Consider the following 16,982-nt stretch of genomic DNA (forward strand, 5'->3'; position numbering starts at 1 on the left):
GGACCTCCCAACCAAAATTCAGTTTAGGTATTGACACAGATGACACCACAGCACCTTTGTACTGACAGGATATGAAAATGTGGCTCCATACAGATCCAAAACCATCTTGACCGAGCAAAATCAGGAGACCTTCTCAATTTTTATTGTGGCTGGAAGATGGGGCTTAACTGAGAGTTCTTACATATGAGCTTCAAGGGGCATGTGTAGTTTGAATATCCTGTAAGTTCTAAAGGAAGAAGCACCTGGGCTTTCTTAACGACTTCATCAGATGAGAGACAGAAGGAAAAATAAGTGGTGAAGTTTCAAGGATATCAGCAATCAAGCATCAAAAATAGTCAGGCATGCTGTGGTTACACACCACTGTAATAATGTTTACTTGGGAGGCTGAGGCAGGAGGAGTCTAAGTTAGAGGCCAGCCCAGGCAACTGAGTAAAACCCTATCTCAAAATAAAATGGGGGAAAAAAGATCTGAAGATGTAGTACATGTAGCACAGTGCTTGCCTATCACATGTGAAACCCTGGGTTCAATCCCCAGTACTGCAAAAATAAATTTATTACAATTCACTCCCTAATGTTTACCTGATCACTAAAGTGTGCAGTTTAACTGAATGTGAATTTGTTTATAAACAAGTCATTATAGTACTATATGAGACCTGCAGAGGAGTTAATACCTGTTTCTAGACAGTCAGAGTAGAGCTGGCCTCAGCTAACAAAATAATTTTTCAAGAATTTAACCAAGATGGCAGGGCCTTATACTATGTTTAGGGCAACAACCCATGCTCTTTTTGTGAAATCCTTTTTAAGTATTTGTATGTCTTGAATGAGTTTGTCAAGTCAATCTCTTGGGGGTTAGAGATGTAGCTCATCAGGCCTCTTTCCCGGCACACACAAGAGCCTGGGTTCAAGCCCCAGCACCACACACAAAAAAAGTTACACATCTCTTCAGAGGCAGACAACATTAATGTTATGTCTTACTGTGTTTTTGGAAAAAGCTGTATATTTTTAAGATCTTGCTTATAAAGATGTATATTGAGGAGTAGGGACCTTATAGGTGGCTAAGAAGGTATTATATTTCCTGAAAATGAAAGCAAACTACAGCTGAGAGACTCCTGTAATAGGGACTGTTCAAAATATGTTAGCCAAACCTATGCAGAGTGTTTATGAGTTATATAGTAGAAAGACTCAATAATTTCAATAATATTGAGTATGGAGGCCTTGACAAATAGAACTATAGCATTAAGGGGCAGCAATCAACTGTGAGGCAATATTTACTTTTTTCAAGTTTAAAAAGAAAGTAAAATTGGATTATTAGATGGGCAAGCCAAGAAGATTACAATCCCTTCTGTAAGTGGGTCTTATATACCAATTTTCAATCCATCAAGGCCCTTTTTTAATTTATATTGGGCCATATTAACTGCTTTAATTAGCAGGGAAGATCTTCAGGGTTTCATGTGCTCCAGCTGGTGTTAAGTGCCATATACTTAAATGTCCTTGGGTTCAATCCCCCATACCACATTAAAAACAAAAGAACAAACAACAAAGAAAAAAACACACCAAATTTTGGAACTTTTTCAGTTTTTTTGTTTCATTAGTCTCTCTGGAGGTTCAGCTCCATCTCCTCAACTCGCAGAGTCTTCCATGTTACTGCTGTTTCCTTTCCCTGTGCCACAACAAAAAATTCTCTCAAGGGCATACACAAGGCAATAAAAGAACTCTATTTTCAAATTTTCAAGGTCAATATTATTTCACTACATAATGTCCAATGCCTTGAAAAGAATCATTTCAAATATTTCACCTGTTTTTTTACAGTTGTTTCAAGGGGGAGAAAAAATCTGTTATTATGACTCCACGAAAAATGAAAGTCTTTCCTCATTTTTTTTCCTTTAAGAAAATTTTGATTCACATAGTTGTGAGAAACACTACAGAGACTCCTTATGTACTGTGTCTAGTTTCCTCCAATAGTAACACCTTGCAAAAAAAATAGTATAATAAATATCACAACTAGAATTTTTTTTTGGGGGGGGGGTTGTTGTGGATAGAACCTAGGGCCTTGTGAATACATACTCCTAGTTCCTACAACCAGGATATTGATATTAATACAATTCACTGATTTCATTCAGACATTTCCATATTCTAATATTTAAATTCCCTATAAGAGAACCTGTTGAAGAGATGTTACCCCCAAATAATGAAGATCTTTGAATTAAGATTCATCAAACACAAAAATGAATTTCATCAAAACAGTATCTGGAAGAATAAGTACAATTCTCCCAATCTGTAATAGTACTTTCTCCCGTTTTAGTTACTGGCAGCCAACCAAGGTTTCAAAATATTACATGAAAAATCCCAGAAATAATTTATAAAATTAAAATTACATGCCTGAATAGCATGAAATCTTATGCCAACATGTTTCATGCCACATGGGATGTGAATCATCCCTTTGTTCACTGTTTCTATCTACCTATTAGTCAATAGCTGCAGGTTATCAGACCAACTGTCTTGGTACAGCAATGCATATTTTCAAGTAACTCTTATTTTACTTAATAATGACACCAAAGAACAAGAATAGTGATGCTGGCAATTTTATTTCAGTTTATTCCTTTATCTGTTCTATTTTATTCGTTCTTTTAATATCTTACTATGCCTAATTTATACATTAAAACTTACCATAGGTATGCATATATATAGGGAAACAACAGTAAATATATAAGGCCTTGGAACATATCCCGTGAGAATAAGGAGGGACTGCTATATAGCAAAAAAATTGTAAAAAAGCCAATTCTTCTCTGTTTTTATCTAATAAAGCTTCCCTGTCATACTTTACATTCATGCCTAATACTCTACTGTATAACATGTTGTCTAATTAGCTAACAAATTCTAGTATTCCTTTTTCTTTTTTTTCTTTTTTTTTTTTTTTTTTTTTTTTTTTTTTTTTTTTAAATTTTTTAATATTTATTTTTTAGTTTTCGACGGACATAACATATTTGTTTGTATGTGGTGCTGAGGATCGAACCCGGGCCGCACGCATGCCAGGCGAGCGCACTACCACTTGAGCCACATCTCCAGCCCTTCTTTTTTTTCAATATTTATTTTTCAGTTTTCGGCAGACACAACGTCTTTGTTTGGTATGTGGTGCTGAGGATCGAACCCGGGCCGCACACATGCCAGGCGAGCGTGCTACCACTTGAGCCACATCTCCAGCCCTTCTTTTTTTTCAATATTTATTTTTCAGTTTTCGGCAGACACAACGTCTTTGTTTGGTATGTGGTGCTGAGGATCGAACCCGGGCCGCACACATGCCAGGCGAGCGTGCTACCACTTGAGCCACATTCCCAGCCCTAGTATTCCTTTTTCAATAAAAATATTGTAAGAGTATTTCATTGTACATAGACATACTGTCTATTTAAGATGCTGCTGAAATTGTAAATATAGCCAAAACAACAATGAACAATAATAGTTTTTTTAAAAAAATACTGCAAGAGCCTGTATTTTAGAGAATAAAATCCTTAATAACTAATTTATAAAACACAACTAAACTCCAGATATACTCAAGTCCATATTTTATTAAGTATGACATGTGGCTCTTTCAAACTACAACTAAAAATTATTTTTTAAAGTAAAATATGCCATAGATAGGTGTGGTACGTTTGCTTGTTTTTCATTTTACATCTCAGTTCAAATGAAATTCAAAGACAATTAACTCACTGCTTAAAATTCAACATATCAGGACTGGAACTGTAGCTCAGTGGTAGAGCACTTTCCTAGCACATGTGAAGCACTGGGTTCAATCCTCAGCACCACATAAAAATAAACAAATAAAATAAAGCTATTATGTCCATCCACAACTAAAAACATTTTCTAAAAAATTCAAGATATGAAGAAAATCATATGACCTTATTCAAAACTAGCAGAGACTTTTCTAGTTAAAGGACATGCTGATATTAATTAAAAAGGTTGATTTCCACTAGTTAATGAAAGTATTTAATATAAACATCCCATCTACTGAACTAATTATCACCTCCCACAACAAACAAAAACAATCACTACTTCCACAAAATCCACTTATGAAAAGAAAGTTTACTGTAAAAACACTTATAAAATGGGTTGAACAAGCTGGATAGTATTAATCCAAGGGTTAATTACAATATAATTTGTATTTTGTGTTGAAAATAATTATTGATGAATTATTCTAATCCTGTATTTCCAGGAATTTAAGAAGGAAAATTAAAATTAAAATATTTATTGATAAAATTGTGGGGCACTCATAAACAAGAATTATGGCATTTGCCAGTAAAAGGATGGTACTGTAAAAGGATGGAACTGTTAAGTGAAATAATCCAGTCCCCCCAAAAAATCAAAGTCAGAATGTTCTCTTTGATATGTGAATGCTAACCCACAACAAGAAAGGGGAAGATTAGAAGTTTACTGGACTAGACAAAGGCCAATGAAGGGCAGAGAGGGGGGATGAGAATAAGAGAGAGAGTAGAATGAAGCAAACATATCTTTCCTATCCTTACATATGAATACACAACCAATGTAACTTCATATCATATACAACCATAATCATGGGATCCTGACTGGAACAAGTTATACTTAGTCTGTGTATGTATAATATATCAAAATACACTTTACTGTCATGTATATGTAGAAAGAAACAAACAAACCAGCATGTTTATGGACCATCTGGCCCAGACTTGCTCCCATCATTCCCTAAATTGGCTAGCTTTTTTAGGAACAGAAAGGGGGCATTCACTGTCTTCTCACTAACTCCAGTTGATTTTTCTAACAATTACTTGGCACCATGCACTCAATGAATGGCAAATATTTTTATGAGGAGGATGATATTGAGGACCATATCTTCCTTGAACCTTAACTGTCAAAAATATCAAAGCAAAATTTGAGTGCTGGTTTTAATGACTATGATGGACTCTACTCTCTGGGTATTTGTGCTTTCCTTTCTTCTAATTATAGATTTACCTAGACCCAGCATTCCATTCATTCTCTTAACCCTGTCCACAGCTCCTTGAGTACCCTGTATGAAAGTTTCTTCACATTACTCTCTTTCCTCCTCACAGAGCACATGCAGTGCATATTTGTAAATTTATTTATGACAAAAAAGTATTGCTATCACATTTGTTGTTCTTATTGTTGTACTTGATCAACTAAGCATAAAAAATTTGCAACCATGAGGCTGGCATTGTGGCTCAGCAGGAGATACAGCACTCGCCTAGCACGTGCCAGGCGCTGGGTTGGATCCTCAGCAACAGAAAAATAAATAAGATAAAGGTATTTTTTTTAAAATAAAAAAATAAAGATATTGTGTCCAGCTAGAACTAAAAAATATTTTTAAAAATTATGCAACCATAAAAAAAATTGTGGAGCACTATATTAAATGATTCTTTGAACACAGGTTGTTTTTATATTTTCAAAGTAAGACTGAAGGAAACTATTAAGAAAAAAAGTCAAAAAAAAAAAAAAGAAAAGAAAAGAAAAAAAGTCCTTGTCTTATTTTGTTTCCTTTTAAAGCGGCTTTAAAATTCTATAATTCTTCTCAACCTTTTATTATTATAAGAACCAAAAATCATTTGTCAGTAGACATACAACATAAAATATTCTATGAACAGTCTCTAAAATAAAAATAAAAAATCTGTTCTATACCAAAAACCAAATAGGAGAAAACTTAAGGTAAAAATTAAAACTTATAAACAAAAATTACTAGATAGGACAAATATCATGTGATTCCACTTCTGTGAGCAAATTCAGAGACAGGAAAAAAAAAAAAAAGAGGTTACCAGGGGAGTAGGGTATAGAAAAGTATGAGAAGTTATTATTTAATGGATATAGTTTCTCTTTGGGATGATGAAAAAGTTCTGGAAATTCATAGTTGTGATGGCTGCACAACACTATGAATGTACATAACACTACTGAATTATATGCTGAAAAATCGTTAAAATGGTAGTTATGCATATTTTACCACAATTCTAAAAAATATTAAAAGAACAGTAATAATTTTGAATTAAAATATACACATCACAAGGACTTGTAAACTGTGTGATAAGAAAAACAGATATGAAACACCTTGAAAATGAAAAGTAAAAACACTGATCAGGGTCTCAATTTTGACACTCCTGATATTTTTGTTGGGGGATTTAAGAGTTTTATTTTTCATATTGGAGGTTTGGAGTTTTTGCTTTTTCATTATTTATTTATTCTAATTGGGTCTATATGAGAGCAGAATGCATTTTGATTCACTGTACACAATTGCAGCACAATTTTTCTTTCTCTGGTTGTACACCATGTAGCATCACACCATATGTGCAGTCATACATGTACCTACGGTAATGATGTCCATCTCATTTCACCATCTCTCCTGCCCCCATTCCTCCTCCCTTCTCCTTCCTCCCCTTTGCCCAATCAAAGTTCCTCCATTTTTCCAATGCCTGCCTCCACATTATGGATCAGCATCCACTTATCAGAGAGAACATTCAGTCTTTGTTTTCTGGGGATTGGCTTACTTTGTTTAGCATGATATTCTCCAACTTCATCCATTTACCTGCACATGCCATAATTTTATTCTCTTTTAATGCTGAGTAATATTCCATTGGGTATATATACCACAGTTTCTTTATCTATTCATCTATTGAAGGGCATCTAGGTTGATTCCTAAAAACAAAACAATATTGTGGGTTTTTTTTTTTTTTTTTTTTTTTTGTGTGTGTGTGTGTGTGTGTTTTGGTTTTGGTTTTGGTTTTTGGCAGTGCTGGAAATTAAATTAAGGGCCTTGCACACACTAGGCAAACACTTGACCACTGAGATACATCCTGCTCCTCTATTTAATATCTTCAAGCATAGTTTCATAACCAGAGTTAAGTATTAATAAAAAAAAAAGAACCCTCACCTTTAAAAATATTAGAGTCAAGCAGTAGCACATGCCTGTAATCCTAACAACTCAGGAGGCTAAAGCAGAAGAATCACAAGTTCAAGGCCAGCATCAGCAACTTATCGAGGCCCTAAGCAACTTAGTGAGACCTGTCTCAAAATGAAAAATCAGAAGGGGTGGGGACGTGGTTAGTGGTTATAAGTACCCCTGGGTTCAATCTCCAGTAAACTGCCCCCGCCAAATTAGAAATCATCCCGTTATAATCAAAAAGCAATTTTACTTTCTTCAGTTATTTTTACTAAATGAATACTATGTTCCTTTAACTAACACGATGTATTCCAATTTATGTAATATTTGGAATACTCAAAAGAATATATGTGGGCTGGGTTGTAGCTCCGTGGTAGCACACTTGCCTGGCATGCATAAGGCATTGGGTTCAATTCTCAGCACCACATACAAATAAATAAAATAAAGATCCATCAACAACTAAAAAATATTTTTAAAAAAGAATATATGTAACATACCGTAACATTTTGTTTTTAACAAAATACTCACAAGTGTTTACTTACACAAAAAACAATTAATGAATTGGGCATCACCCCAAACCAACAGAAGTTCAGAGAGCTCCACCTGAGCTCTTAGAGTATAGTGATGCACACCTGTAATCCCAGCAATTTGGGAGGCTGAAGAAGGAGAATTGAAAGTTCCAGGCCAGCCTAAGCAATTTAACAAGACCCTGTTCTCAAGAAAAAAAAAAAAAAAAGTTTTAAAGTAGGGTTGGGGGTATGGCTCAGTGGTGAAGCACCTGTGGTTTCAACCCCCAGTACCAGGGGAAAAAAAAAAGAAGAAGAGAGGACTCCACCCATCAATATAAGTAGGCAGTATTTCTAGGCAAAAAAAAAGGAAAGAAAAAAATACAGAAATATCTTAAATAGTTACAGGTCTCAATTGCCTACTTTGGGCATAATATGAGGCCCAAATGTGGACATGACAAGTCCTTTGTGAGCTATATCATTTATACATACATACACACACACACACACACACACACATATATATGTACACACACACACATAAATATATATTATCATTAATATATACCACACACACTTATGTCTTTCCACAATGTAAAAATTTACTGAATAACAATAACGTCACAAGCTACATCACCTTCATCCACTTCAACTCATCAAAATACTCATGGTTCAGTTGTGTTATGACCAAAGCAATCACAATTCTTTTATTCCATTCCATTCTTAATTACTATTATCTATAATACTCAAGTCACATATCACACTTTACACAATGATTTAGAAGTTACAGAAACGGTTACAGTGGTCACAGGGTTCCAAGAGACAGAACTGAGAGCAAAGGCAGAGGGCTGAATATATATGAAAAGAGTCAATGCAAGTGGGTTATATAAGATTAAGAACCAATCAAAGAACTTGTTCAGGGCTGGGGATGTGGCTCAAGCGGTAGCGTGCTCGCCTGGCATCCGTGCGGCCCGGGTTCGATCCTCAGCACCACATACAAACAGAGATGCTGTGTCCGCTGAAGGCTAAAAAATAGACATTAAAAAATTCTCTCTCTCTCTCTTTTTAAGAAAAAAAAACAAAAAGAACTTGTTCAGGGCACAGAACCCTCAGGGTACAAAACTGTTCGAGTCCAAATGGTCTGGACAGCAGGCAGTTTTGAAGTGGACCACATCAAACAGGGAGACTGATCAGATCTAAAGACCTAAGGGGTCAGGAGTTTGTGGCCTGTCAATCTCGTGGTCTGACAAGATGAGGGATTGTAGTGTACCCCTTCATACCACTAACTTAGGTGCCTCTCCTTTTGTGTTTTTTTTTTCTTTTTTTATAATTATTTTTTAGATGGAGTTAGACACAATACCTTTATTTTCTTTATTTTTATGTGGTGCTGAGGATTGAACCCAGGGCATTGCACGTGGTAGGCAAGCGCTCCCCTGCTAAGCCACAACCCCAGTCCCCTTTTATGTGTTTTAGGTAAGGGAATTGCACCATTCAGAGGTCTGATATATCTGATAAATTCTAGGGCCTGGGGTTTCTCTGATAAGAGTTTGATACATCCATGCATCCATGTGCTTCTGATTTAGTTCAGATACTCCGCAGGTGTATTATTATTATTATTATAGCAAAACTAGTTTGTTATCAGTTTGTGCCTTAGGATCTTGCTATGCAGTTGGATATTATTCTTTTTGACAAATTTTATAAGTCCAATGTCTGGTGGTTATCTGTTTGCCCAGACAAGTCACCAAGTCATTCTGCCTTAGCCCTTGCACCAAAATGGCATAGCTAAAAACAAACTGATAGGGCTAGGGATGTGGCTCAAGCGGTAACACACTCGCCTGGCATGGGTGCAGCCCAGGTTCGATCCTCAGCACCACATACAAAGATGTTGTGTCCCACGAAAACTAAAAAATAAATATTAAAAAATTCTCCCCCCCCCCCCTCTCTCTCTAAAAAAAAAAAAACTGATAAAGTACAAAATGGTTCAGGGCTAGGCACTGCTGTTCTATACAACAGAGTAATTCAGAGCAGGGCACAGCTTGCTCTCCATGTATTCTGATCAATTGGCAGCCTATGACTGGTTGAGACTCAGCAATTTGTCACAAGAATATACACTTAAGTTGGTTACAGCTTATTTACAAACTAAAGTCAAGGTTAGCTAGATAGGAGGCAGGTTTAGGCCAAATTTAATCTAACTAACAATACCCAATGAGCTCCTTTCAAATGAAACTGAGCCTTTTTGTGTGTGTGTGTATGTGGCGGGTGGGTACTGGAGATTTAATCCAGAGCCTACTACAACCTAGGCAAGTGCTCTACCACTAAGCTATATCCCAAACCCTTTAAAAAAAAAAAAAAATTGATACAGGGTCTTGCTAAATTGTCCAGAAGGCCTTTAAAATTATGATCCTCTTGCTTCAGTCTCCTGAGCAGCTGAGACTACAAACATGTACCAAGGCATCCAGTTTCATCTGCTCTGGTTATAAGCAGTTCTATTCAACACTGTACTAGAAGTTCTAACCAGATCAATTAGGCAAGAAAAATTTTAAAAAGGCACCTACATTGAAAAAGAAACAAAACTATGTCTATTTGCAGGTAATATTGGCAGATGTAAGAAAAAAAAACTCAAAATCAGCCTTATTTCTATATACTAGCAATGACCAATCCGAAAACAATTAATTTAAAAGACCATTAAAAAGAATAAAATAATACACAGCCAGGCACCACAGTGAGTACTAGTAACAGAAACTAAAGCAGGAGAATCAAGGATCCCTGAGCCTAGGAGTTCAAGGCCTGCCTATTAAATATACTGAGAGCCTGTATCTTTTGGGAAAAATTAAAATAAAACACTTAGGAATAAATTTAAACCAAGGAAATAAAGACTTATATACACTCAAAATTACAGGACATTGCTGAAATCTTAGCCTAAATAAACTTAGACAACCCTTTATGTAAGACAACATTAATTAAAGACCTAATATTAAGATTCTAATACTCCAAAAAGCAATCTATAAAATCAGTGCAATCCTACCAAAATTCCAATGGTCTTTTTTTTGCAAAAATGCAAACTCTGATCTTAAAATTAATATAAATTATATAGGATCCTGAGAAGCCAAAACAATTTTAATAAAGAAGAACAAAACTGAAGGATTCACTTTTTTTATTTCCAATCTTTTTCAAATTCATTTGTGGTCAACTGATTTTCAGTAACATTGCCACCATCATTCAATAAGGGAAGAAAACCTCTCTTCAACCAATGGTGCCAAGAAAACTAGATATCCATATACAAAACAAGGAAGTCAAACCCTTACCTTAAATCATAAATGAAAATTAACTCAAAATTAATTAGAGACCTATTAAATATAACAACTAAAGTATAAAACTCTTAGATGAAAAATGGGGTAAATCTTCATGATCTTGGGTTTGAAAATACTTTCTTAGTTGTGACAATAAAAGCACAAGCAGCTACATCAAATTGGACTACGTCAAAATTTAAAACTTCTGAGCATCAAAAGACTATCAAGAAAATAAAAAAGAAAACCTACACAATGAGTTTTTGCCAATATCTGCAAATAATATATCTGATAAGGTTCTAATATACAAAATGTACAAAAGCTCTTATAACAACACCAAGAAGAAATCCCAATTTAAAAAATTAGACATTTCAGGGCTGGGGCTGTAGCTCAGTGGCAGAGGGCTTGCCTTGCACATATGAGGCACTGGGTTCAATCCTCAGCACTACATAAAAATAAATAAACAAATAAAGATATTTCCCCCATCTACAACTAAAATAAAAAAGGTTGTTTTTTTAAAAAAGATTTTTCTTCAAGTAAGATATACAAATGGCCAATAAGCACAAGATGCTCAATGTTCTTAATAGAAAAATTCAGTGTAAAACCACAATTGATCTCATATCACACACACTAGTGTGACTATTTTCTAACAAAAACTTAACATAAGTATTGATGAGGATATGGAAAAATTAGAACCTCCTTACACTGCTGATGAGAATTTAAAATAGTACAGCTGCTGTGGAAAACTGGCAATTCCTCAATAAGTTAAAATTATCATATGACTTTGCAATTCCACTTCTAGGTATATACTAAAACTAAAAATAGGTGTTGAAACAAAAACATGTACATGAATGTTCACAACACCACTATTCACAATATCCAACAAGTATTATTTATGTCCCTCAATAGAATAGATAAACAAAATGTCATCTTACTATGAAAAGGAATGAAGAACTGACACATGCTACATATATGGATGAGCCCTGAAAACAGTATATCTTTTTACCATAATAAAAAGTTCAACATTACATATAATCCGCAATGAATGAAAATTGTAAACCAAAGGCTAGGGTTGTGGCTCAGCAGTAGAGCGCTCACCTAGCAGGCTCGGGGCCCTGGGTTTGATCCTCAGCACCACATAAAAATAAATGAATGGAATAAAGGTATTGTGTCCAACTACAAATAAAAAAATAATAAAAAATTGTAAACCAATTGCACTTAAAATAGCATCCAGAAAACAAATTCACAGGGATAAATTTAATAAAATATGTATAAAACCTGTACACTGAAAATGGAAAACACTGCTGAGAGAAATAAAGAGGAGGCAATAAACTTCTCTTGCTGAGAGAAAGCTAGAGAAGAGGTAATTATTTTTAAAAAAAACAGAGTAAGGTTCACATTGTGACATGAAAGTAGAGGCCTTAAAATGGTTTTAAGAGGGAGTTTTAAATGAATAACTTTTCTAGTCAAGAATAATTATATGCTATATACTTTCACAGAGGATACAGTTTAAAAGATTTGGGTTATGACATATGAGTAAAGGGCTAACAAAACTTTTATGTGAACAAAGCCATTTGTGAACCTTCCTCTGGTACTATTAGTATGATAGAGGTGGAATGTCAGCAATGCTACCAGGCAATTCTGCTTTTGGAAAAAATGACCTATTTTGGCTTCTGCACTGAGGATGCAGTTTTTCTGTGAGGATAAAGTTCTGATCAAGGGCTAAGAAATGGGGTTAGGGCTATAGCTCGGTGGCAGAACATTTACCTAGCACATGTGAGGCACTGGGTTTGATCCTTATCACCACATAAATAAAATAAAATCATGTTGTTCATCTACAATTACAAAAAAAAAAAATTAAAGGCTAAGAAAAACAAAATTCCGAGACATAATGGATCTAGCACCTCTACAATGAAAATTATAAAACAATGAAGAAAAAAATTAAGACAGTAAATGTGGAAAATCTCCCATGTTCATGGACTGAGAGAATTTAATAGTTAAAATTGCCTTATAAAGTGATCTACAGAGTCAGTGTAATACCTATCAAATACCAATGACATTTTTCACAGAATTAGAAAAAACAAACCTAAAATTCATATGGAAACACAAAGACTTCAAATAGCAAAGAAATCCTGAGCAAAAAGAGCAATGCTGGAGACATCATAATACTTGAGTTTGAAATGTACTAGAGTCATAATAACAAAAACAGAATGGTACTTGCATAAAAATAGGAATGAAGACCAATGGAATAGAACAAGAATACACAGGAATAAACCCACACACTGAAGGTCATCTGATTCTAAACAAGGGAGTCAAAAAAATTTTTTTTGATGAAAATAGGCTTTTAAACAAATTGTGCTGGGAAAATGGGATATCCTTCTGTAGAAGATTGAAATTCAAATCCTTATCTCTCACCCTGTACAAAAATAAACTCAAAATGGATCAAAGATCTTAAGTCCTGAAACTTTCTAATGACTAGAGGAAAACATAAGGGAAACAATTCAAAATATTAGTATCACCAACCATTTCCTGCATAGTGTTCCAATAGCTCTGGAAATAATAGCAAGAAATGACAAGTGGGATTACATCAAATTAAAAAGCTTTTGCACAGCAAAGGAAACTATCAACAGGATGAAGACAGCCTACAAAATGGGAGAAAATCTTTGCCAGCTACTCATCTGACAGGAATTAATATCCAGAATATACAAAGAACTAAAAAAATGTAATCCAATCAATAAATGGGCAAATGAGTTTAACAGACACCTTCCCAAAATAAGCACAAATGGCCAATAAGAATATGAAAAATGCTAAACATCATTAGCCATTAGGGAAATGCAAATCACAAAAACTACATTGAGCCAGTGTGACAACTGAAGCACCCCTGGAACCCCAGCTGCTACGGAGGCTGAGGCAGGAGGACCTTGAGTTCAAACCCAAGCCTCAGCAAAAGCTAGTGCTTCATATATATTTAATTTAAATAAATAAATTTTAAAATAAATAATTTTTTAAAACTTAATAAAAAAATAAGCTAGGCACCAAGCAACTCAATGAGACCCTATCTCTAAATAAAATACAAAATAGGGCTGGGGACATGGCTCAGTGGTCGAATGCCCCTAAATTCAATTCTTGATACAAAAAAAAAAAAAAAAACTACATTGAGATTCCATATCATACCCCAAACAGAATGGCTACTAGTAAGAAATCAAAAAATAACAAATGCTAAGAATGTGGGAAAAAGGAATCCTTACACACTGCTGATGGGAATGTAAACTAGTAGAGCCAAAACCAGTATGAAGGTTTCTAAAAATATAATCATCATATATGATCCAGTTATACCATTCCGGGTATATAGCAGAATGAATCAATGCTAACATACAAAAAAAGAGACACCTTCATTCCCAGTGTTTATTGCAGCACTATTTACAATAGCGAAGATATGGAATCAGTCTAGATGCCCATGAATGAATGGATTTTAAAAATGCTATATATAATACAATGGAGTATTTTGCAGTCATAAAGAAGAATGAAATTACGTCATTTGCAGGTAAATGGATGGAACTGGAGATCATCATGTTAAGCGAAATAAGCCTCAAATGCGGCACAGAGAGTGAAGATTGGGTAAGGAGGACTACAAAAAGTAGTAGGGAGTGTGTCAGTAAAATATGTAAACAGAGAGAGTGGTTACCAATAAAGCACGGATACTTCACAATGAAACTCGTTATTCTGTACAATTAATATGCGCTAATAATTATAAAGTATAAATTCAAATAAAAACTTTACAGCAGATTATTACTGTGGTTATTAAATTTAAAAGTATATTAAAATCACCAATTTACTGAATTACGTCATTACATCAGGGTCCCTTTCGTCACGTTAAAGTGTCCACCCAAACACTGTCTGGGCAATTTTGGGAGATCACCACACACAACTGAAATGGGAACAAAGCAACCCTATGTGGCAGGACGGAGCCTTCGGAGCCAGGGCCCTGGACTCACTCGGAGTCGGGCACACCGGGCATTCCCGCCAGCCCAAGGGAGCCAGAAGGGGCCGTGATCCTCCACTGGGGCCCCGGCGCCCAAGGTCCCAGCGCTGTCACCTGCGGCCCGCAAGGCGACTCCGTAGGGTCCGGACACAAACCCACGCCCCCTCCGGCGCAGCCGGGTCAGACCACCCGGGGGCCTCCAGTCTGGCCACCCGCCTGGGCGTTTCCCTGGCAACCTCTCGGCTCCGCCCGACCGGTCCCATCGGCAGCCTAGCAACGGCCACCGCCTGCGCGCACCCGCCCCGACCGCTCGCGCGCCCCGCTCCCGGCGCCCACCTGTTGGTCACACTCCGGGCATGATTTGGTGGCCGTCTTCACTTTCTTGGCTCGAGCTGCAGACATGCTCCTCTCCTTCGGCAGCGGCGGCTGGGGCTCCTCCCCTAAGTACCTCAGCAGCCCGGCCCCCGCCCGCCCCGTCCCCACTCCCGCAGGTCGGACCCAGGATCTGATGGCGCGCGCGCAAGTGCGCGAGCTCGCGCCGGGCCTGCGTGAGGAGGGGCGGGGCGCCGTGGTGGCCGGCGGTGGACTGAGGGTCCGGTCCTCGGGACTGCGGCTCACGCGCCCCAGTGCATCAGCTTGTGCCCTGCACCCCGCGCCCCCGGAGCTCGCCCCGAGTCTCACGAGGAGCCTGCTGGGCAGTCTGGCGTGGCGATGGCCCAGTCTCCTCCCGGGCGGACTGCGGTGTGCGTGGCTCGGGAACGGGGGTCGAGCTCGGCCAACGGCTGCCGGGGTAGGGCGGGCCGTGGTGCTGGGCACGCCCCCTCCCTGGCAGAAGAAATTTTTAACTATTACTTTGCAGGACAAATTGTTTGAACTCCCTGAAGGGAGAGGGGACGGTGCCATGTTTAGCACAGGTCCTGTCATTTAGTGCACTTCAGTAAATAATAGCAAGGCTAGTTGGCGAGCAACTGTAATAGATATTTGACGAAAGCCTCGGACCCGAGGCAGTAGTTGAAAAAAAAAAAAATAATAATTGTTTAAGGCCCATTGTCAGACACATTGAATAATATTAAATGTCTGCCTTGGAGGAGCAATCTCCACTCTGAGCGGGTGCCTAAATTGCCCAGACTGTCCTGAAACTTGTGATCCTTCTGCCTCAGCCTCCCATCCCAGATAGCTGGGATAACATCATGAACGACCACACCGGGAAGGATATTCATTTTAAATTTCTATTCAAAATGAATTGATACCGGGCGGCAGTAGCGCACGCTTGTAATCCCAGCGGCTCGGAAGGCTGAGGCAGGAAGATTGCAAGTTGAAAGCCAGCCTCATCAACTTAGCGAGGCACTAAGCAACTCAGGCCCTGTCTCTAATAAAATACAAAAAGGGGCTGGGGGGGGGGGGGGGGCTGGGTATGTGGCTCAGTCGTTCAGTGCCCCTGGGTTCAATCCCCAGTACCAAAAAAAAAAAAGATGATGTATTTTGAAAATTCATATAACAATCCTCATAACTGGCCAGTTCTAACAATTTGTCCTGTAAAGTAGTAAATTTTAAATCATCTTTCCTTGAAAGAAATGAATTCCAAAGCCATGATTTCCTATACGTGAATTTTCTTTTAAGGGAAAATTAAATTCAAACTGTTGTCTCGTATTTGTAAAGTTTTTAGTTATAACTTTTCACAGATGTGTGATGTCGAGCTCCTTGCCTCTTTGATTAATAAAAATTGTTAAAATATGGAACATTTCATAACAATATTTAAAATCTCTGTTCTTCCAAGTTAACTTAAATTTGTACCCTTGATCCTAATGGAAAAACATACTATGTTCTTCCTTACATTATTAAGAACCAAAAATTCTCCACAAAATACTAGCAAACTATATTCAGCAACATATCAAATGAATTATACACCATGACCAAGTAGGACTTATTCCTGGAATGTAGGAATGTTTCAACATATAAAAATCAATTGATGTAGTATCCCACATTAATGAAAGGAAGGGGAAATCCATATTACCATTTTGATTAATGCAGAAAAAGCATTTGACAAAGTTAAACACTCTTTCATGATAAAAACACTCAATAACAGAAATTAAGTGTTCACCTAGATGTGAAAAATTAGAACTCTTGTCCATTGCTGATAGGAGTATAAAATGGTGCAGCTGCTGTGGAAAGCAGCATGGATGTTCCTCAAAATATTAAACATAGAGTTAGCATTTAATCCAGCAGTCCAACTTCTAGGTATATGTACGATATTAATCCATTCTCTTTTGGTAATAAAACAATACCACAGACTGGGTATG

The 16,982-nt window shown here is 37.0% G+C and overlaps 1 protein-coding gene across 1 annotated transcript in view; it reads right to left on the minus strand.

Annotated features, from left to right (window-relative positions):
- The window catches only part of C18H16orf87 (chromosome 18 C16orf87 homolog), a 64,990-nt gene extending 49,810 nt beyond the window's left edge, over positions 1–15,180 (minus strand). The window contains exon 1 of the mRNA XM_076838460.2: positions 15,019–15,180. Within this exon, the coding sequence (XP_076694575.1) occupies positions 15,019–15,084 (66 nt within the window). The 5' untranslated portion in view covers positions 15,085–15,180. The remainder of the gene's footprint in view (positions 1–15,018) is intronic.
- Positions 15,181–16,982: the final 1,802 nt, after the last annotated feature.

The sequence above is a fragment of the Callospermophilus lateralis genome, chromosome 18 (assembly GCF_048772815.1).
Source record: "Callospermophilus lateralis isolate mCalLat2 chromosome 18, mCalLat2.hap1, whole genome shotgun sequence".
Taxonomy (NCBI): domain Eukaryota; kingdom Metazoa; phylum Chordata; class Mammalia; order Rodentia; family Sciuridae; genus Callospermophilus; species Callospermophilus lateralis.